The sequence below is a fragment of the Arvicola amphibius genome, chromosome X, assembly GCF_903992535.2.
Source record: "Arvicola amphibius chromosome X, mArvAmp1.2, whole genome shotgun sequence".
In the NCBI taxonomy this organism is placed as follows: Eukaryota; Metazoa; Chordata; class Mammalia; order Rodentia; family Cricetidae; genus Arvicola; species Arvicola amphibius.
The window spans coordinates 81,850,504-81,873,932 of NC_052065.1; the positions used below are offsets into that span (position 1 = coordinate 81,850,504).

The 23,429-nt window shown below is 39.1% G+C and overlaps 1 protein-coding gene across 1 annotated transcript in view; it reads left to right on the top strand.

The window, feature by feature from the left end:
• The first annotated feature begins 1,894 nt into the window (after positions 1–1,894).
• Diaph2 (diaphanous related formin 2) overlaps positions 1,895–23,429 on the top strand; it is a 778,808-nt gene continuing 757,273 nt past the window's right edge. The window contains exon 1 of the mRNA XM_038316977.1: positions 1,895–2,221. Coding sequence (XP_038172905.1) covers positions 2,090–2,221 — 132 coding nt within the window. The 5' untranslated portion in view covers positions 1,895–2,089. The remainder of the gene's footprint in view (positions 2,222–23,429) is intronic.

The following is a 23,429-nucleotide window of genomic DNA, read 5'->3' on the forward strand; positions in this document are numbered from 1 at the left end:
CTTTTAGACTTTCTCTTCCAGTAACCTAAAAGGCAGAAATTAGGTCAGCTTTAGCCTTCCAACATATAGAATTTTTTTTTTTTTTTTTTTTTTTTTTTTGGTTTTTCGAGACAGGGTTTCTCTGCAGCTTTTTTTTAGAGCCTGTCCTGGAACTAGCTCTTGTAGACCAGGCTGGCCTTGAACTCACAGAGATCCGCCTGCCTCTTTTTAATACCATCTGGCATAAAGATGCTTGCTGAACAGATTATTGAGCAATGTTTAAACTTAGTGGCCACCCGCTTTGACCTATACCCACATTTCTTCTACAAGAAGTATGTCAAATTGTTGGCCATACCATTCATTATCTTTCTGCAGCTCCTATTATTTTTCTTAACTCAGTACTTTAGGTGGTATGACATTTAGATAAATTCAATTGTGTATGTATGTAGTGACTCAAATTTGAAATACACATTAAATTCAAAGTTAAGCATGATCTTCAAGAAAGCAAATGTATCTTGGAGAGCATGCACTCCCATGCTGCCGTCCTTGGGTAGCTTGCTACTTCAGGAACAGAGACTTACTGCCTGCACGATTAAAAGGAAACTTAATGATAAAAGACAAAGCTGGTATTTGAGCTCTTTTGAGATATCTAAAATCCGTTCACTCCACAGTTCAAGTTATTTGCGTCACCACACCCGTATCATGGTCAAATTCATCCTAATCAATGCTCACTCTGTTCATTCTGACACAAATTCATTTCAGTATAACGAACTTCAAATTGAATTGTAGAAGGCCTAAAGGACCCACAGCCTAAAGTTAGCTTAGTCATTAACAGTTATGGGCACACTTGTGGATTTGGTGTTTAAGCTTATATTACAAGTGGCTTCCCCAGTACTTGGTCCCTAATTCCTTGATGGTTTGGTGGTTCTTTCAAACCCTGCTTTTGTAAGGGATCCTTTGAAAAAGAATGGGGAAATCTAGTTCCTGACGATGAAACAGGAGGGACAGCACTAAGGGCTGAGGACAATATATGCTGCTCGCTGGTGCTGCATAACAACACCGGCAGTTGTCTAGGGATTTATCTTTTAAATAAAGCTATGACACACAAGATCTTATTGACTCTTCACAATAACTCTGAACCTAAACTAGCTTGGGAAATCGCAGATAGGACTCAGTTCAATGGTAAACTGTAAAGAGGTGCTTTGGTTAAAGAGCTTAATATCACCCTATGGATTTCTTGGTGAGAGACTGGTGGCTTTAACCACTAACAGCCTGGAAAGAAAGCAATGACTGTATTTCTTTGGCCACAAAGCAATCATGGCAAACAGAAGCACCCACTCTTTCCACTTTGACCCATACAATCTGTCTAGGCAATTAATCAGAACTCCCAGTGGTTTTCCTACACGTTGCCAGTTGCCTTGCTAATTAAACCTTCCCACAGAGTGTAGCAAGAGCACACCCCCTAAGGGCCCTCTGACTAAAGAAGGTGCATTGGCCAACAGTAGAGAAAGCTTGAGACTCAGTAGGCCTCCTTAGTAAAATGCAAATGAGGGTCCTCCTCACTCAGTTTCCCTATCTCTAAAATGGGCTCCTCTTTATCCGTCTAGACTAGTTCTCTTCCATTTGGTGCTAGGCCAATCAGGAAGTGAAATCAGTGCTTAACCACAGCAGAATGTCCTCTTTTAGGCTCCAGTCGCCGCTCCGGGCATGCTCAGTAGCCGGGCCGGCTCAGCACCAGGAGTAGGAAGAGGCTTTCTGAGGCGCCCGCCCGGGCGACCGACAGCGGGCACTTTGATGAATCACGTGTGTTGAGGCCCTCTTAAAGAGATAGGCACCTACTTTTCCTCCACCCTAAACACCGCCCTGAGGGCGGAGGCGACCGTGGTGATTGCAGCTGCTTAGGGGCAGGGCTTGCCCCAGCTCTGAGTGCTAGCACTGGAGTGGTTGCGTCGGGGTTGCCGGGATTGGGGAGACCCGGGGGCCTCGGAGCGGCGCTTGGCGGGCAACCCTCTCTGTCTGTGGACGCGGGACATCCGGAGCGCTCCGAGGGGCTTTTGCCCTTGAGGAGACGTGGGGTTCCAGGGCGGCAGGTGACAGGGCCAGAGAAAAGATGGAGCAGTTCGGGGCGGCGGCGTCGGGAGCTGGAGGCAGCGGCGAGGAGCCCGGCGTGGGCCGGAGCAACAAGCGGAGCGCGGGGAACCGGGTCGCCAACGAAGAGGAAACGAAAAACAAACCCAAATTGGTAAGTGCTCCCGCAACCCCAGCAGGTCTCTGGGACCCGAGAGCCCCGAATCGTCCTGCCGTGAAACAAGCGGGGGACCCGGGCCCCCCTCCCAGCTGCAACCGTGGTCTCGCCGCGCAACTCGGGGAACGGAGACGGCGTGGGGGCGGAAGAGAACCCTTCCTCCTCTTAACCCGGCCCTCTCCCATGTCAGTTTGCGAAGGAGAAAGGCCCCACCCCGACTTGGGGACACCCCTCGTCGCGTCCTAGAGTACTGGGTAGGGCTGTTTGTGTAACTTGTGGGCGCGAACCTTCTTTGCGGGATTCCATTTCCCTCCCACCTCTTGTCAGTTGCTGTTTGGCCTCTTAACACTTGGGGTCCGGGGCAAGGGAAACCTCCTTCCTCTCCCTTTCGAACACGTCGGAGCCCACTCTTAGCTACTTAAATCAAGAGAAGCACAACATAGGTTCCCTGTCCTTCGACTTTGCCAGAAATGTAAGGAAGAGGCGCCTGCCTGCGTGCGTTCTTCCCACCATGTGCTCGCCCAAGAAACATTTCCTTGGAACCTTAACCTAGTGGCTTGAGGGGAGCGTGGGAGTTGGAGACTAGGCGAGGTCCTCCACCCCCGACTGTTCCGACTATTCCGACACAGTGTTTCCACTTGGTTGAGAATGTTCAAAAGCAGTTATGTGCCCTGTATGTGTCTGACAGTCCTGACAGTGTGGACCAGTAGCTGTAGTTCATTTCCTGCTAAAAGACATGAAATCTACGGGGCCTGGTATTGGGTTGAGAAATACTGGGGTTTCTTCAGTTCATCAGTTAAAAGGGTTCCTCTTTTTTGTAAACTTTCTAATTTCAGTGAAATGTGGAGAAAGGGATTTCCAGCACAGATTCAGCAAATAAACTTTTCAGCCTCTCATGAGCCTTTTGAAACAGAAGATTCCCAGTCCACATCCCAAGCACAAACCACATGTTGCATGTCTATATTCCAGCTGTAAGCAACAACTTGATTATAAAAGAAGAGAGGGTGAGACAGTGACATGCAACTCAAACCATTTCCTGTGGCATCTGGCCATTTGGTCTGGACTTGCACTTCTCTTTTGGCTCCTATTTGCTGTCCTATTAGACTGTTAATACAGGAAAACAGGGGTCAGGCATTAAGACATATCCATTATGTGGGAAAGGACTTGTGCTAGATTAATATTGCAAATTTAAAATCTCATCAATTCCATACAAACCTGAGACAGATCTAGAAATCACTTGCTTAATGTGTCCCATTACCCCCACGTTTACAAATAAAGAAACGGAGTCACAGCCTTTTTGACTCTCTGTACTGTCTAACACAGTCATAATGAGTGTCTGCACCATAATGAATTCAAGAAAACAGTTCTGAGTGTATTTCTAGAGTTGAATGAATTTAACTTGTTTTTCTTTTTGAGACAGGGTCTTTCTATATAGTCCTTGCTATTCTGGAACTTGCTACGAGTATGAGCTACCACACCCAACCCAACCAAGTAGTCAAAGTTGTAATGATGTGGCTTTGAAATTTACCAGTTTGTGGTAGAAGAATGATCTTACTTCTATCTCTCCCACACCTGTCCCAGTACAAACTGGTCAGCAGTAAAAAGTTTAATTAAAAAGAAAAGTTAAAGGACAGTTTCCATAAGTAGTTTTATTCATCTAGTAAGAATCTTCCACTTTGGAGGACGCTAAAGGAAAAACATTTATCTCAGTTAGTAAGAACACCTTAGTACTATTCTTCCCAGGCTTTGGCTGTTTGTCCTATTTCCTCTTTCATGTTTTCCTTGATTTGACAAGGTAGCTAGATGATTATGAGATAGCATCATTTTCAGTTCCCAGCCAACTTCACTGTTCCACAGTGAACATAGCTTGATGCAGTAGATCAAGTATTGGAACCCAGAACATAATACTGACATGAATTTTCTTTTTCCCTATCAAGTATATTTTTGAGCTTTACATGATTTCTATAAATGAACGTGTCACACTAATAAAAACAGGAAAACAGTATGGCACATTTTAAGACAAACAGTTTAACCAAACAATATGATTTGGTAAACTTTTTAGGGAAGAGTTCACCTGAGATTCTTAACTTAAAGTTTTGCAAGTATAAGACTTTAGGCTAAATTTTAAAACATTAATGCTATATATTATGTAGACTATAATTCTCAATTATGAGTGTGTGTAAAGGAGTTCTGTGTGATTATAAAACAGCCATATGGCAATAGAAATTATTTATCTGGGTTATTCTGCTTTTAGGGGTTCAAAACTTCAAATTATATGACAAAAATTGGAAATGTTTATTTTTCTGGGTTTCATACCTTTTGTTAAGTTTTTTACAACCATCTGTGACTTGTAGAAAGAAAAAGAACTATTGCAGTTCAAAAGACAGCAAAGGAGATGACGGTGGGAGAATTGAGGAGTCTGATGAAGGGAGAAGAGAAAACACTGGGGACAAGGAAGAGCCATACAAGGAAATCCTGCTGGGATAAAAAGTTTAGGTCAGAATATGTATGCACTGTTCAGCCATGACAGAAGTTTCTGCCATGTTAAAAATTTAACTGGATCACTGTAGTCTAATGGCTTTTTAAACTATAAGACTTGTTATGAAATTGCATTCATTTAGTTGCTCGAGGATCTGGAAAAATAAGAATGTAGGGTATATTTTTGTAGGCAAAGTGACATTTATATTCTCAGCTTATTGATGGCTATTCAGTGAGACCTTTTTCACATTGGTCATTCAGAACTGTAATGACTTCTGTTTAAGGTTATTTGAGTCAAATCTTAACAGAATTTATTTCATTTTTTTCAGATATGTATCCTTCTAATGAGTCCTCCTCAATCCATCCATCCACCCACCCCTCTATCCATCCTCCCATCCATCCATCCATCCATCCATCCACCCATCCATTCACCCATCTTTCTATTTGGGGTGTCAGTTCTTTCAATAACCCAATGCAGTTTAAATATTATATTAGTATTAGAATTTTGGATTTTATATAACTTTCTGGTTAGGCCAGCATTGTAACATGCTATTAAACAGTACGGCTCTTAGATTGATTAGTAGTTTGATATCAACCATGGCTTGTATTTTGTTAAACTGAATAGGAGAGAAAGTACTCTAGAGAAGTGTAAGGGAGAAGCTCTGTCCTGCATCTCACATATTTAAAGCAATTCTCTCAACCATAAGAGAATGCAACATTGGAGCTAGACAGATAGTTCAATTGGTAAAGTGCTTGCGTGCAAACATGAGAAGCTGAATTTGATGCCCAGCAATCTGGTATAAAGCCTGGTCTGGTGGCAAACATTTGTTATCCCAGTGCTGGGGGTAGAAAGAGACAGGCCAGTCCCTGGAGCTTACAGGCCAGCCAGCCTAGCCTAACTAAAGGGGTCCCAGATTCCTTTGAAGGAGACTGTCTCAAAAAGGGAAGTGCCTTCTGATGAATGACCCCCAAGATTGACCTCTGGCTTCTACAAAGATATGCATACACATGCAAACACACACACACACAACACACATGAGCGAGAGTGAGGGGGACATTTTTAATGTTTATCTAATACCTACCTCCATCTTCTATCATAACATGGTAGATATAGAGTAGTTTGACATTATTTGAAACTTTTGTATTTTGATTTTCTGCCTGTATAATTTCTGAAGCTATTGCTTTTTTGATAGTGAAATTAATAACTTGTTCTGATAGGCAGGAGAGGTAGATTGAAGCCAGGATTAAGATGTTTAGCTGTTAACTAGAAACTCTTTATAATAGCACACTAATATTCTGGTTACTATGTAACTGAGCATTTGGTTATTTTTTTACAGTTGATGAATTATGTTTTGATTTTAAATAATAATTTCTGAACTTAATGGTTTATGTACAGAATTTGTTTACCAAGTCCTAACCATAACTTCCAAGTTTGGTGAAATGAAAGTGCTCATAGTCAGGCCAGGCATAATGGTGCATACCTGTATTTCCAGCATTCTTGAAGTAGGAACATCTCACATTTGAGGACTGCCTGGGCTATAGAGTATGACCTTGTTTTAAAAAATTACTCCTAGTCCAGTGAAGCAAAGACAGGAGGTAATTATATGTGAGTGTTATAAGAATGTCACAAAGGAGCATTTTAGTCAAATTGGATTTTGTTTTTCCATGGTTTTTATAGACACGGTTTTTCTGTGTAGCCTTGGCTTTCCTGGAACTTGTTCTGTAGACCAAACTTGAGATTCACCTGCTTCTGTCTCCCAAGTGTTGGGATTAAAGGCATGTCCCACCATTGCCCAGCCAAACTGGATTTTAAAAACTGTATCTTTATGTATTTATGTATTAAGGTACAGAGCCTGCTTTCGTGAGTGCTGCAGCTGAGGCAGTGCTGAGGAGTTCAGCCATGGTGATGAGGTTGGGGGAGAGCTGGAGAGCCGGTGAGCTAATGAATTCTGCAGCCACCCAGGCCCAGAACAAGGGCTATGAGTTGGTGCACCCCAACATCCATCCCATTTATGATCTCCTGGAGTATGTGAAGGGATTGGACCTGCAGATTCAAAACTGCAGGATCTCCACAGCCCAGGGCAACAAGAGGAATCACAAGCTCAGTATCATAAGTGTAGCAGAAGCCAGAGGCCTCGAACCAGACACATGACTCATTGCAATGAACACTTGCAAGTTAAGATATGTGGACTAAAGGGTATACTGTGTGACTCAATGGGCCGCACTACAGCTTCCATGATGATATTTTTCCTTTTTTCCTTTTCTCTTAAATTTTATTTTATTTATTTAATTTTATTTTTTGGAGGGGAAGGTTACAAGGGCAGAGGGCAGATATGAAGGGATGGGGAGATAAATGGGATCAAAATGCATGATGTCAAAGCCGCAAAAATAAGTAAAAGGTTAAAAAAAGAGAAAGGATTATAGTAGGAGACATGTGCATGAACAGGGCTTTAAATGAAAGGGGTTGGGGGTGGGAGGTGAGGAATTGGGGTGGGGAAGGCATTCTACATAAAAAATGGCAAAATATACAAAGTTAGAAAAATGTAGAAATATGCTAATAGAGAATGTTCAAACTAGATACGAGGGGCTGAAACAAAAATATGGCAGACACAAAAAGAAGTTATATTTATTTGTGAGTCTGGCCACAAAAGGCTGGGCTCTAGGTCACAGTATATCTTTGTGTCTCATGTTGGAATTTCACCTTTCTTTTTGAAAGTCAGAGTAAGTTGTTGGAGAGATTAAAATGAGACTTCCCTGATTAGACATGTCTTTCAGAAAGAAATTTGTACCTGAGGAGAATATCCTAGAAAGGGAGGCTAGAATGGAGGGAGGAAGGCCAGTCAGGAGAAGCAGAGTAGCATGGTGGAGTTTGCCATTTAGAGTCCTGGGTTCCAGTAGATTCTCATGTTTGCCCTGCATCCGCATTTCTTTATTCCTGTAATTCCCATTTCCTCTCCCTCCTGACACTACCCTGGGTAGTCTCACCAAGTTGGAAGCATCTTTCTTGTTTGTCTTTAATGAATCGCAGTGCTTTCATAGCCCAGCTTGGTGCTCTCTTCCTTTAAACCTTCATTGGCTATTTCATCTTACTGAGGAAGAAGGCTCTTCCTTCTTCCGAACATTTAGCTTTCATGAGTTTCAGTGTTATAGACTGATCTCACTTTACAGAGGTTTCAAAGTGCTTCTGGGCATGGCTTCTTTTTTTTGCATAGCTCCTTTTTTGTTTATTCTTGTAAACCAGCTAATGACTATTAGCTGTGGACTTTTTGTCCCTATAGGTCACATATATTGGAACTTACATTGTTGAAAAGAGATTTAACAACAACAAACCAAACAAAAACAAAAAAATAAAAATAAAAATAAAAGTGATAGTTTTTTTTAAAGATGGGATTTCATTTATTCCATGCTGGCCTTATACTGCCTGTGTTATTCAGGGTGATCTTGAACGTTTTATCCTTCTGCTTCTACTTCAAATGCTGAGATTACATGCTTGCATGCTGTATCTGTTTTATGTGTTGCCGAGGACTCAACTCAGGGATTCATATGTGCTAAGTAAGCCCTCTTATCAACCGAGTAACATCCCCAGACCCAAATTTTTATCTTTTATGTGTCATAGGTTTTTTTTAGTATGTACATGTGTATATTATCAAATGAACTTTCCTGTTCATTCTCCTGTTTCTTTTTGGGTTTGCTTTAGTTCCTTGTCTGGTCTTGAGTTCACTATGTAGCTCCTGAGGCTGGCCAATACTGGATCCTGTCTCCCTCCATATCCCAAATGCATAGATTATGACCGGAGCCTACATGCCTGATTCCTCTGTCTTTTCTCTGAGTTAGAAGTTCAGACAACCTCTTCAGGTCATGAGAAACTCCCTCCTCCCCTTGTTTGTTTAGATCCTTCTGATGTCAGAGCCAGAACTCCCATGCAGAGAGATTGTACTGACATTACCAAGCACCAAGTAACAGTTTGCTGTTATTACTAGGAGTCTTCAGATTAATCTAAAAATGATATGGACTGTAGAGTCAAAAATTCTGGGTTTCAGTCTCCTTTCTCTATTTGCTTGGGATCTTTGATGAGCATTAATGAGAGAAATTTCAGGTCTTTAATTAGTATCTGCCAGTCAGAGATATGGTTTCCTGCCCCCCAATACTAGTTTAATTTTCGAGACATGATCCTGCATTTCTGTTATCCAGGCCATTTTTTAACTCCTGACCTCAGGTGATCCCCTTGTCACTGTCCCTTCAGTAGCTGGAACTACAAAAACATGCCACCTTGTCTGTCTGATTTGCCAGACAAAGGAGCTTACATAAAATACAGTAAACATTAAGAACACATTTAGGAAATTCTATAATGTTATTACTGTTAGCTTCTTATATCACCTGAATAAAATGTGATTATGGAATTGGGATGTAGCTCCACGTTAGACTGCTTTCCTGGCAATCATGAGGACCGGGGCTTAATCCCCCCCAGTTTTAGAAAACAATATTGTTTGTGCTTGTTGAATTTCATGTCAGTTTTGCAGTTTGAAATCCCTAATATTGTATAAAGTTCCAAAATCAGGAGTTTGTTGATTGATTCCTTGTTTTCCTCTCTAATTCCCTTTGGTTTTGAAGCATTATATATTCTGTCCTTTTACTAATCATCCTTTCTTCTGAGTGATTGTAAATGTGAGCTTAACTTGTTCACTCAATTTTTTTTACTGTTTTTTAAATTTTAGATTATTTTATATTATGTGTATGAATGTTTTTGCTTGCACATATGTATGTGCACCATGTATGTGCCTGGTGTGTGCATAGGTCAGAAGAGGCTATCAAGTCCCCTGGAACTGGAGGTTCTTAGGGTTTTGAAACCACTATGTGGGTGCTGGGAAAATAATTTAGGTCATTGTAAGAGCAATAAGTGCATCCAACCACTGATCCATCTCTCCAGCCTACACTCTAAATTTTTAAAGAATATGTTTTCTTTGAATTGATCAGTTTGAGGCATTTAAAATTTTTCTTAAAAAAATTCAGTAGGTACGTATGACATTCTGGCTTGTCAAGGAGCTTAGTGATCTTGTACAAATAAGGAAACTGAGTCATTCAGGTTTTATGGGGATTGACTTAGAGGTAAGTTTAAAAGCTGTCACCTCTATTGTGGAAGTTATCTATAGCACTGAGTCATTATGCTTCAGGGACTCTTAAAAGTAGAAAGCTATTCAATCTCTCACTTCTTTTGTTCCTTTTTGAACAATTTATAATTATAAACCTCCTTAGATTTCACTGTAAGTACTAAGAACTTTGCCAGTAGCAACATGTCATTTAAGTGAAATCTTACTCATTTCTAACCCGATCTTAACCAACATTGTAAATACCAGCATGCTCTGAAAATAGTATATAATAGTATATAATATATGCTAATTTATATGAATCAGCCCACCTGATTAATATATTACCGCGTAGCCTTAACATTGAAATGGTTATTATCAAAGACCCAGATTTTTCTCATTTCAAGTTCCTTCTGTCAGATTTAGGGTCTGTGTTACATTCTTTTTGTTTCCCTGAAGACAGAAAAAGCTAAGATGATGGTTAAGTGACATAAAAACATTGCTGTAATCTTGCAACCTAATGGGTTTCATATGGACGATACCCATTGTGGAAGACAGCTCACAATTGATGCATGTAAAGGTTGATACAAATTTTCAGATCATTGTTTATTGTGTACCTCAGAAACAGAAAGAAATGTGTTCTCTCCAAGTTGAAACTTATGACCTGATCAAACTGAATCTGATTTACTATCAAGCGATATACTTTGACTATAGTTTTACACAGAACCTTAAACAAATCTAGATACTTGCTTCGTGTGAGGTGGCCTGGGGAAGAAGATATTGGTGCCCTTTTTGTGAAGTAATGTAGAAAACACAATTTTTAACTCATCACCATTTGTGCTGTCCTTGGTTTAATGAAGATTTTACTGAATTATTCTGGGAAGAGGGTGTTCCATTGCTTTCAAAATTATGAGTAAATTAGCCTCCCATTTTTATTGTTTGGTATCTATAAAGTGGTGCCTCTCATAAGTGAGAAGCTTCTAATTGTATCAACCTATGTACAACTCAAACACAGTATTATGAAGAAATTACTTACAAATGGCCATTGACTCAGTCACTGGTAATTGTGATGCTCGCCTAAGGGACAGGAGGATTTGATTACAGTCCTTTATTTTTGAGACAGAGTATTATATACACAGACTGTCTATGTAGTTGAGGGTAACTCTGAACTTCTTATCCTCCTGTTTCTGCCTCCTGAATGCTGGGATTACTGGCATGTTCCACTAATGCTCAATTTATGAGACATTAGGAATTAAGCCTATGACTTCATGCTTGATAGACAAACACTGTACCATCTGAGCTACTTTCTTAGCTCATAATCTTTTTTAAAAAAATCTATTTGTTGTGCTGTGATAGTTGCCTATAGATAGCCATATGTTTTGATAAATGTCCATTCAACATTTTGAGGATTTTTTTTTTTTTTTGGTTTTTCGAGACAGGGTTTCTCTGTAGCTTTGGAGCCTGTCCTGGAACTAGCTCTTGTAGACCAGGCTGGTCTCGAACTCACAGAGATCCACCTGCCTCTGCCTCCCGAGTGCTGGGATTAAAGGCGTGCGCCACCACCGCCCGGCTGAGGAATTTTTTATTTACCACTAATTTGTTGGTCTCTTTATCCAGAGAAAAGTAAAACTAACTTGAAATATTTTAAAACAAATAAAAAAAAGAATGTAATATGATGACCTACCATTTATCTATTGTCCAGGTAGAGTGGTTAGACCTCTAGAATTTCTAAATTTACTTTGTGCGTCCTTTGTTTTTCCCTTGCCAGAGATTTTAGTTCACACTCTGAATACCATGTCATTCTACTCCTACAGACTTCACTGTGCATCTCTATAAATTACTGAATTCTTAAAAACAGTCACTATGCTTTTGTGCAGCTGTATTTTGAATAAAGCCACCGCAGTGTTAAACACAAAGAACAGGCAGTACTGATTATGTGTTCTGATTTTTTTTCTGACTGCTGTAACTTAAGTTTTGAAACTGAATTGCTTTGAATAAATTGAAGACTTGTTAATAAAAAAACAATCATTATGACACTGTCACATCTTTAAAATATTAATACAACCCTTGGTATGGTCCAGTATTCAACCCATAATCAAGTATCCTCAATTATTTCAAACATAATTAAATTTTTAATCGAATGCATGTGTAATTAATATATATGGCTCCAAACTTTTCTTAGATAAATATAGCTTTAAATAATGTTAAAATATTGTTCAAAGTTAGTCTACATAAATATCAATCTAAGTTAGGTTGACATTTGTCTGTGATTCTGTAAAAGTATCTATTATCTGTTCAACTGTGGGTAGACTGGAATAACTACTCTGTATCATAGAAAATATACCAAATTTAGACTTCTGGTTTCACTTTCTTCATTCTGTGACATGTGAAGTGGAGTTTGTGTGGAAGAATTTTCCTACTAGAGAAGTGCTATAGATAGCTAAGCAAATGGGAAAACACTCTTGAAAAAAATGTATGAGATATATGAGATGCATAGAATCCTTTGATACATGTACACACACAATAACATGTTTAAGTTACTACCTGTATTTTTTGTTGGTTTGTTTGATTGATTTTTTGAGACAGGGTTCCTCTGTGTAGCCCAGGCTATCCAGGAACTCACTTTGTAGACTAGGCTGGCCTTAAATTCACAGAGATCTGCCTGCTTCTGCCTCCCCAGTGCTGGGATTAAAGGCATACACCAATACCGCTCCCTGTACTTTCATTACAAATAAATGCCAATTTGGCAACTCAGATAGCTTTCTTTGTTATTTAGCCACACTGACATACTCCAGGTGTTCATCTAGTTGACTGGGTCAGTGAACCTTTGCCAGGAAATCTGAATTACCATCTTCTTTTTTCATAGATGTTTGGAGTTTTCCTTGAAAACCACGTTATATTAATGAGGCGATGGCTTTGCAGATTGTTGGAGTAGATCAACTTGCGCAAATGGTCTAGATTCTCCAAAGATGGTTTTAAAAATTGTATAACCAGTACTCTTTAGATACCAGCTTGTTGCTGTTACAGTGCTGAAAAGTATTATGTATATAATTTCTCAAACTTTATAAACTTTTAAGTAATTTTAGTCCTGTAATCTATTTCCCCTCCTTACCTTCTTGACTGAGCAGTTACTGACCCAGTCAAGTGGCTGATTGCCCTCTAATCACATAAATGTAAATGAGTGATAATTGTTGGGGCTCTATAGGCAGCTGGCATTTTCTCCTTTTGTTTTGCTTAAGGGAAGGTAAGTTATGGATGTCTTGTTTTATGTGCTTTGAAATTAATCACTGGTAAAATCTGAAATGTTTAATAGCATATTAAGCTGGCCAGAGCTATTTAGGAAGGTTCTATATGTAGATAGCAAAACATTGTGCATTTATATCTTGACCTTTAATAACATGTATTATATAATAGAGCAGTGTCGTTATGTAGGTTTGGACCCTACACAAGGGTATCAGACCATAAAGATCATACTATTTCCAACATATGCCAGGCACAAGGCTCTGTCTTCCTGGAGTATTTTTCTGCTTCACACAAATGTCTTGCATGGGTTGGGTGATGCACTTAAAACCAAATGGATTTTATGTTTATACTTGGATGAAAATTCAGCAAGCACATGGCATGGCTGAATGGTTCATTTAGGGTAGATGTTTTTAAAGAAAATTATTCTTTATTTTTACTCATGCATATATGTTCATATGTGTGCATGAGTATATTGGATCCCTGGAGATGGAGTTATAGGTACTGTGAGCTGCCAGATGTGCTAAGTACCAAACGGGTATCTGGAAGACTAACAAGTTGTCTTTACAGCGAAGCTACCTCTCCAATCTTCTACAATAGGTATATTTCATTTGTCATTTATTTGAATAGGCATATTATGTGTATGTCTATGTAATATATTGTCTTATACCTGACTGCTTTAGGTTTTGAATTCTCAAATCCTCACATATGGATGACCATGTCCTTGAGGGCCTAGGCTCAAAGTTCAACTAAGGCTCTGCTCTTTCTGTTCTCCTCACAGTGATTTTCTTGACATTATTTTTTTCAAAGAGCTTTACATAGTCATGGATCATATGGATAAGACTGTACTTTTTTGAAGTTTGTACTGTAACTTGAACGTATTTTCATCTACATCACCCATGATACAAGGCGAGAACATACAGAATGTTAAGATGGGATTAGCAGAGACAGGACTTCTTATAATATGCTCTGAAGTCTGGTACTTTTCATTATGAAATCAATATTTTCCAGACGAGTCAGTGTGTATGTAAAACATTTATGAGTGAAAATAACCTTTCTTAGGTTGCCGTCACAGATCGTTTGTCACTGGCATTGCAGTAGCTTACATTTCTCCCCTCTTTGGTTGAATCTAATGGTCTTTAAATGGAAGAATAAGTTTACTATGGTAAGAAAAGAAAAGAGGTCTGGATTTTATCCACGTTAGGTGGCTCAGATATTTCATGTATTTGTTTTACTGAAGCAGAGTGTACCTAAGTTCTGCTATCTCGAAATTCTTACACTTTTCCAGTACATTCTATAGTTTGCTCTATCAAACGGTTTTCAGATGCTATTGTGAGATTCCAAACCCTCCATTTAAAATAAACTGAGTTGGCCCGAGACTACAATCCTAAATTTTAAGTGGCCCTGTCTCTATATCAAATGAAATGAGGCTTTAGTTATAACTGAAAGTAGGGAATGTACAGGGCTGTAAGCCCAGTGTTCCACACTCGTCATTCCAGTTCTGTTCCAGCTAATTATAGATCAAGGTGTATTATTGTATTACATTGCAGATTCGGGCTTTTAACTCCCTCTTCCCCTTAAAATAATGATATCACTTGAATGTTGCTAGCACTGAAGATCATATTCCTCATCATGTTCACTAGTTTTTTGAAGACTGTCAATGTAGAAGAATTGTCATTGAATGTTAAATGAGTTGTTGAATGTGTCAGATATTTCTGTAACAGCATTTTCCATTCATACTAATCACCAAGCATGTTGCTGTGAACTAGTGGAAACTCCATTTTTTATCTTAGCACATAGTACACGTGAAGACCTTGGATTGTATTTTGTAAAATCTAAAAGTACTTCCTATGCTATTCAGAGATGAAATAAGTTAGCTAGGATATGTATGTCATCTTATTGTTTAAAAGAGATTGTTTTGGCTATTTGAGGAATTTCTTAGAAATGAACTAACTTTAAAATGTGTTTATGGGCACATACTTTTTTTTAATGTGTCAGTTTGTTCTATACAGCAAAGGGGTTAAAATAGATGATGTGCATGGGCTTCTTTCAGCTTCTACATATTAAGGATCAAAGATTATTAAGAATTGCAATGAATATGCTTTAACAAAAATGCACTATGTCTAGATTTTAGTTAGATTGAAATTAGGAAGTATGAAAATCACTTTTATGGCTGAATATTAAAAACTGAATATCCCATCTGACTCTATAGTTTTGTTTTGTTTCTAGAATCTGAGTTATTCTAGTCCAATGAAGGCTATAGCAACATTCTCTTATCCATATATTTCATTCTAGAGAATGTTAGCTTCATTCTAGGTTATTCTAAGCATTGAGCCATTTCTGTGGTTCATTAACCAAATATTCAGGCTATCCAGAGATAATTCATTGATACTCAATATCATATCGTATCTTGTTGCTTTTCTGGATTCATTACATGTATTTGTGAAGAGCCATACAAAGAGGGTTGGGGGAATAATTCATCAGTTAGGAGCACTGGCCTTGCAGAGGACCAACGTTTCATGCCTCGATGTCTGTTGGCTCACAACTGCCTGTAATTCCAGGAATCCAGTCCTCTCTCCTGGCCTCTTTGAATGCCTGCACTCATGTGCACATACCAACTCCCCATGCTTATAATTACAAATAAATCTTTAAGAGTCATGCAAAGAATGAGATGTTATCCGTTGTACCTACTGTTCCCATTTCACAAATGATTGCAGAATATCTAAGACTTCTAGGTCAGACATAAAGAATACTATCATTGAAAAAGTAATAGCAACATGTATGCACGATACTCAGGTTCACCATAATCTTAAGTCTGATAGGGTAGACATGGATGATAGGTACAGGAAGTTAGTTGTGCTACTGTTGAACCACACGTGAGGGATTTGTCACCTTAATAGTAACAAGCACACAGCTGGGTCTTTGCTGGGATTGAGAGATGTTACCTCATTCTGAAAATTACTTGCTACGAACAAAGTCTTGGGAAACAGCCTGTATATAATCCCAGCAGCACCTTTTAGTCTTGACATACACAGCATTAATGTGCAAGGATGTTCTAGGATTGATGGTGGATTGTCTCACTCTGAATATTAATACATTTCATCCTGACAGGCATCAGTTTGTAGGGAACAAGAAAGGCTCAGAGTAACTAAGTAACTTGCCTGGGAATCTGCAACAGTGAACTTGGCATTTAGGACCATTGTGATTATAAAAACCTATATTTTAATCCATCAGTGTTCTATACTGCCTAAGAGCCTATACCTTGGGGTTGTTCTAAATTAACCAGAAGACCCAGTATTCCTGTGGAATGGTGATGTTTTGGACCTGACCTACATTTGCACCGTGCTTATGTATAATTTAGAAGACAGAGTTCAGGGACCGTTTGTTTCAATGTTACTGAAATATCCCAAGTTAAAATTCTTTGAATTGCTGCCATGAAATAGTAGGGAAGATATGTGACCATTTGCAAAAGTGCCATGGGCACAGAAGGGATATGACTCTGGATTTTAAGGCTACATGAACACAGTTCTTAAAAATAGCAGTCTTGGTAGTTTGACCTTTATTCCATAATTTCTGAGTCACCTCAAGGCTTGTTGTGCTTTACTACTCTCATTGATGGTGATCCATTCCCTTTCTTTCTTTCCATTTGTACGTTAGTGCTTTCTAACAGAATACATGGCAAGTCCTATTGCATTCTTTGCTTTCCCCTCCCCTCTCCATGCTCTGTTTGTTTGTGAACTTTTGTGTGAGACAAAACTGCTTTGGAAAACTAATGCTGTCCCCTGTTACACAAGCACACGATACACATTGTTTCTTGATTAGGGAAGTGCCAAGAACCACCTACTTTCTCCTGCTGCTTCCTGTGTCTGCTTTGCCTAAAGATTGGCTGCTATAAAGGTGTGGTATAGTCAGCCAAGTGCCATCTTTTTTTTTAATTAGTCTGTAGAAAGTTTTGTGACAGACTATTTTAGCATTGCTGTGTGCCTAGTAAGAGGCCTTAACTGCCAAATAATTGAGAGTGCCTAATGTATTTTGGGTACTACTTCTCTCAGCTTTAAGCATCATCCCTCCAGAAAGAAAAAGAATGCCTTTAATTTTAAAAACTATAATGTTGGGGGCTGTGGACCACCAGACCTTGAATTTCTTGTAAACAGCTTGTTTACCTGTGTTCTGAGCAGCCTGCAGCTGCTCTGAGCATGAGACCCTGTGATTTCTGGTGGTCCTGCAGCTGAAAGATGCCGAGAGCTGGGGTGTGGCTATCAGTTAAGGATCCCTATATAAGCTGCCCCTGAGCACAATAAAGTTGGCATTCTTGTATCAAGGATGACCCCATGTCCCTCTCTGTCTGTTTATCTGTGTGCCTGTGTTTTTAAGTCTCTAGCTTAGTTCCCGGCTCGTGTATCGTCCTGTAGTGCAGGCGCTACACTATAATAGGTAAATTATGTCATGAATAGTTCACTGTATGCCTGGAGCCTGCAGTCACGCTATTTCATACTTATGATCACTATTAAAAATTAATGAGACACAATATTTATGCATTTATATGTGATACCCTATGGTAATATGACACTTACTAATGTTAATGAGCTAAAACTTCCATGTTGGTCCTTTTCATTGAACTCTTTACCATGCTTGAAAGAGAAGGATAGACAAGATGAGAGGGCTAGTAATTAAGCAGATGAAGAATTTATTGTTTCGATTGTTAATTTTTTTCCATCTTTCAAAATTCATGTATACAGTTACTTTTCCATTGCTGTGCTAAAACACCATGACTAAGGCATCTTATAGAATAAAGAGTTTATTTGGGCTTATGGTTCTAGGAAGCTAAGAGACCGTTATTGCAGGAAGGCATAGCAGCAAGCAACATACATGTAGTCTGAAGCAGGAAGCTGAGAGCTCACATCTTCAAATGCAATCAGGAAGTAGAGAGAGAAAACTGGAAGAGGATGAGGTTTTAACCTAAGACCATCTCCAGTAACATACTTACCCCATCAAATCCATACTGTACCAGCTTTTTCTTTTGACCACCAAGGAGCTCCCAATCACGACGCTGGGACTTTTAATTAGTTCTGCATGGCTTGGCCTAATTTAAACTCATCTTTGGCTAGGCTCTTTTAATTTAAATTAATGTTTCTCTTATATTACCTTTTGCCTTGGTGCTTTTTTTCTTTCTTTCACCTTACGTTTGTGTACAAATTAAACAATGCAGCATAACAAAGGTAACACACATTTACCCCAGGTTAATTAGTAATATTCTTCAGCATAAAAAATCGTAAACAATCTTTGCCTAGGTAAAATAATATTCCACAGCACCGTACTAATGAATCTTCCCTTAATAATGTACCAAGTGTTCAAATGCTGGATACTAGGTGTGGGCGAGGTGTGGTTGGACTTGCAATCTAATTCCAACCACCCCACCATGAAGCCCTGGTTGTTTTATTTTTAACTTCATCAAGCTCAGAGAGCTTTAACTTGTGTTAAGAACAAGATGTAAGAAAGGGCGTAGGATTCCCTCTTGCCCTCCATAAGTTTCACACATCTCCTTTAGACCAGTGGTTCTCTGGGTGGACAGTTTTTTAATTCCCAGGAAATGTTTAATATTTTCTGGAGACATTTTTAGAGTTGGAAGACGGTGCTACTAGTATATAGTGTGTAGAGCCCACAGCGCTGCTTTGTATTCTACAATTCATAGGATATGTTCCCTCCACAAAGAGGTATTCAACCCAATGTCAAGGTTGAGGACAGATTGCCAGGCCTGAAAAGACGTTGCTTTAGATCTTCTGACTTTGTATTTAGTGTGGATACAATTCCTGTTGGTACTCAGACATTCTGCTTTGGCCATTTTGTTATATGCCCTGTATTGAGATAGGGTCAGATCATCCATGTTTTCAAGGAAGTATCTGTCATGTCTTTGGCCCTCACAACTTGTATTTTATCTTCTTCCTTCCTGCTAATACATGCCTGCTGGACTGGACTGCTATCAACTTCTTATTGTGAATTGTACTTCTTATGGCTTATCACATTTTTTGACAACAAAGGAAAATGTGCTCTCTTTCTAATGAGTTTATATGGTGATTTTTATTTTATTTCTTGAACCACTGCCAGCTCTTAATGCTGCTCAGATCTAACTCCTCATCTATATAGCTTTATGCATTTATTTTTGAGATGTCGTCCTGCTGTGTAGCTCAGGCTTGCCTTGAACTCGCAGTCTTCCTGCTTTAGTACAAGCGCTGGGATTACTTGTGTGTGTGACTACACCTGGTGACCTGTGTTTATTTTAAACTTTGTGAAATCGACTTCTCTGGTACCTTCTGTTTCTAGAATTGTTAACTTTCAAAGTCCTAGTCCTACCTACCAGTCTCACAGATTTCTCACTGTTTATTGTCTCTCTACACCAATTCAGGCAACAGTATGCCCCTCTCCCCAATACCACCTGTATGTAGCTGATGCCAAACTTCTGCCATCAACATCTCAGATGGAGACTATACCATGGCAAGCCGAAGAGCTGTGGTTTGGTTTGACTAAATAACAGCTTTAAAAGGAAAATACTTCTTTCTTTCTTTTTTTTTTCTTTTTGGTTTTTCAAGACAGGGTTTATCTGTAGCTTTGGAGCCTGTCCTTGGAACTAGCTCTTGTAGACGGAGGCTGGCCTCTCGACACTTATAAAAGATCCACTTGCCTCTGCCTCCTCAGTTCTGGAATTAAAGGCGTGTGCCACCACCGCCCGGCAAAGGGAAAATACTTTATGCCAGTGTTTGTTTCAGTATTCTTCTTTGCAAGAAAAATGAATATCACCCATCTGCTCACATGGTATTTATCAAGTTTACCTTTTCAAGTTGAGGTTTACCCTGGCCTTAGTTATCAGCAGACTGTATTTATTAGTAGTTACCGACTGACCTTTTTAACTTCTGTTCCAGTTGAATCAAGGTTAACTTCCCTATTTGACAAATGAAAGTCACCGGCTACTTTGTATTCAACTCACCAGAAGCAAGGGTATTTTGTATTTGAGGATAATATTAAGCACCTAATTCTAATTACCATCTCTTTCTGTTTTTTCCCTTCATTTAATTGAAGCCACTTACTGCCTTATCCCATCTATTTGCAATAACCTCTCCTCTTATACTTTTATTCATTTCTTGTGAATTCTAAGTACTTTTTGTCCATTTCTTCATATAATCATTAACCTGGTTTACCTGCTTAAAGATGACATGATCAGTTTCTTTACTTTTGACCTACAATATCATTCTGCAGCACACACAAGTCATACTAACCATTGTGCTCATTATAAATGTATGCTACAAGGTACGATCATTCCATGGACATCATCTCCTTCCTGTGTATGAGGCATCATGCTGAGGGCATAACTGCAGTTACAAACAGGTTTTACTCTTGAGAATCTTGTGGCCTATTGAGGAAAGAGGGATAGGAGGAAAGAGGGATAAAGTCGTAAGTGCAATAATAAATAGGTGTGAGTAGAGTGCTACTTGGAGTGCAACATGCTGTACCTGATAGAGACCGGAGAGCCTCTTCAGATGATATGTTTGATCTGGGCCCTGGAGCATGAAGACTAGTGTGGTCAGATTTGCTGGGCCTTGTCCCTAAACATCATTCCATGGACATCATCTCCTTCCTGTGTATGAGGCATCATGCTGAGGGCATAACTGCAGTTACAAACAGTTTTACTCTGAGAATCTTGTGCCTATTGAGGAAAGAGGGATAGGAGGAAGAGGGATAAAGTCGTAAGTGCAATAATAAATAGGCTGTGATGTAGAGTGTACTTGGAGTGCACACCTTGATGTACCTGATAGAGACCGGAGAGAGCCTCTTCAGATGATATGTTTGATCTGGGCCCTGGAGCATGAAGACTAGTGTGGTCAGATTTGCTGGGCCTTGTCCCTAAACATCCGATTTGTAGGTTTGCATGGTTAGTTATACTACTGATGACTTGCTTAGGCAAGCTACTCAGTTTGAAGAATTCTATCTTTGAAATTCTTCTTGTTCAATAATTAATCAAATGTAATAAATGTTTTAGAGGAGCCCACCTCAGTATTAAGAGAAGTAAGCATTATTAGGGCAAAGATAAGCAATTTCTGACTGCTATGTACACAGAATTGGAGAATATGATGTTTATAACCATCTGTGCATGAGGGATGGAGGTGGTAAGTACAGATGCAGGGGTAAAGTGTGTTGGGAACACAGATGAGTTTCACTTCAAATGGAATAGTAGGAGGACTTCTGGGAAGATAAGGCTAAAAAGCTTCTTAAAAAGTGCAGGGATTGTTTTTAACATTGATAAAGTGAGGAAAAGCATTTCCTTTAGTGAGAACAGATGTGTATCATAGTCTTCATGGCTTTATATATAGGAAAACAGGTAGACTGATGGGCTTATGTACAGTGTAATTTATTTTATACAGCTCTGGAGCCTGGAAATCCAGGATCAAGATGTCCTCATGGCTAGTTCTGGTGAGGTCCTCTTGGGGTTACACACTGCCTGCTAGGCTTACATGGCTGAGAGCCCAGAATCTCTCGTCCAGTTCTTAATATCGTGCAAAGGCCCCCAGATACTTCCTAATACCAATACATCAGAGGGGACATTATTTCAATATGTGATTCTTTAGGAAACACTTTCAGCATTACAACACAAAATTACAAGGGAAGCTAAGAAAGAGGGCATGTTTGAGAAACTCACGAGGTAGTCAGGGAGGGCCGACCGATGAATATGTGTATGAGAGTAGATAGTTATCAAGATAGGGAGACTTTGGCTCAACCATAGTGAACATCAGATGCTTCCTCAAACAGTTCTGCTTTTTCCTGTAACCTGGGTAGAGTGTTTGAGCAAGGGAGTAGGGAGAGTAGAGCTTACAATGTGATTGGAGATGATTGAAGCTTATAGTCAGACCTTTCTCTAGAGTTTTGATAATTAGAAATATCACGAAGTCTAAACTCTTGTTAAAACTACTTGGTAATTGCCTTGTTTGCAATGTAAATATAGAGCATCCATTAATTTTGATTACCTTTGGATGCTTTAATTTGACAGATTTGAACCGTGAAAACTAAATACATACTGTAAATAGCATGCACTTGATGACTTAGTCTTTGTAGCAACTTTAATTGGCCTTTTCTGCCACCCAACTCCTCTATAGACCTGATTGTCTCAAGTTTGTGTTGTTCTACGTCAAGCTCTTGTTATTTTTCCCCTACAAACAGATACCGGCTTAAAGGTCATGTAACTTAGATTACAGGATTTGTGCTGTCAAACCAAATATGTAATGTCTTGGCTGGATTACAGCCTTACAGTCTTTGAAATATTCCAAGAGAAGCTGCAAGATTTGTGTCATATGTAACTGGGTAAATCTACCTTCTTTAAAGTACTTCTATTTTCATATGTGTAATACCTACCACAAATAAGGTAACTTAGAAACAATTATGACAAAATAATCTTAGCATTGTCTTGAATTAAAGTCCCTATTTAAAGTAGTTTACTTCAACAGGTTTTTTTTTTCTAAGAGACATTTTTGGCTTAGTTTTATTACTACAGCTTTTAAGACAGGATAATTAGCAATTTGACTCTCATATGAATTTGAGATAAGAACCAGGTGAACAAAAGTTGGTCCAGGATTACTTATAGCTGAGTTATCTAACAAATATGTGTTTATGTCTAGTTCTTATACAAACCTACTTGTAACTTATTAGTTACATTAATCATAGTTGTGGTGGCTATTGGTTATGTTATTTTGAACATAACACTATAGTGTGTCTGTGTGTTTATATGTGTATAGATGTAGGGTTTTAGGATTTCACAGTTGTTTCCTTAAAAGTAAACTTTTATTTTTTATTTTTGATGAGATGAATGGTTGTTTGGAGTTTCAGTCTAGCTGAAAACAAAGATGTATAGGCCAGCGTTGCATTGCAAAATTATTCTGTACAGGCATAGGTCCTTGATACAGGACTCATCCTGTGCTTGACAACTTTCTCATGTGAGATTTGTGATTCTTGCTAAATCTCTTCTCCTTCCCAGGCACAACGAGTATTACTATAAACTAAGAGGACAGGAACTTCCTGAGTTATAAATACATAAAATGCATAGCCATATGAAAGGCCCTTGCAGAGAGGCTCCCTGGTATGTTGATCCAAAAATACTGTCTGGCCTGTTCTTTCCCCTCCTCTTACTGATATTGCCTTGGGAATTGGAAGCCCAATCATGAGTCAGAGTAGTTTCTGTTTTGTTTCTTTCTCCGTGACACCCATATGTGGTGCCATGAATAATATGCTTCTTAAGAGTGTCTCTCCCAGGCCAGGACATATGACTTTATTACCACAGAATTAGAACTGACAGCCAGGAGCTTTTCCTGTGCTAATGGGTTAGCCTCCTGTTCTGCATATTAGGATGGGACACTTCTTCC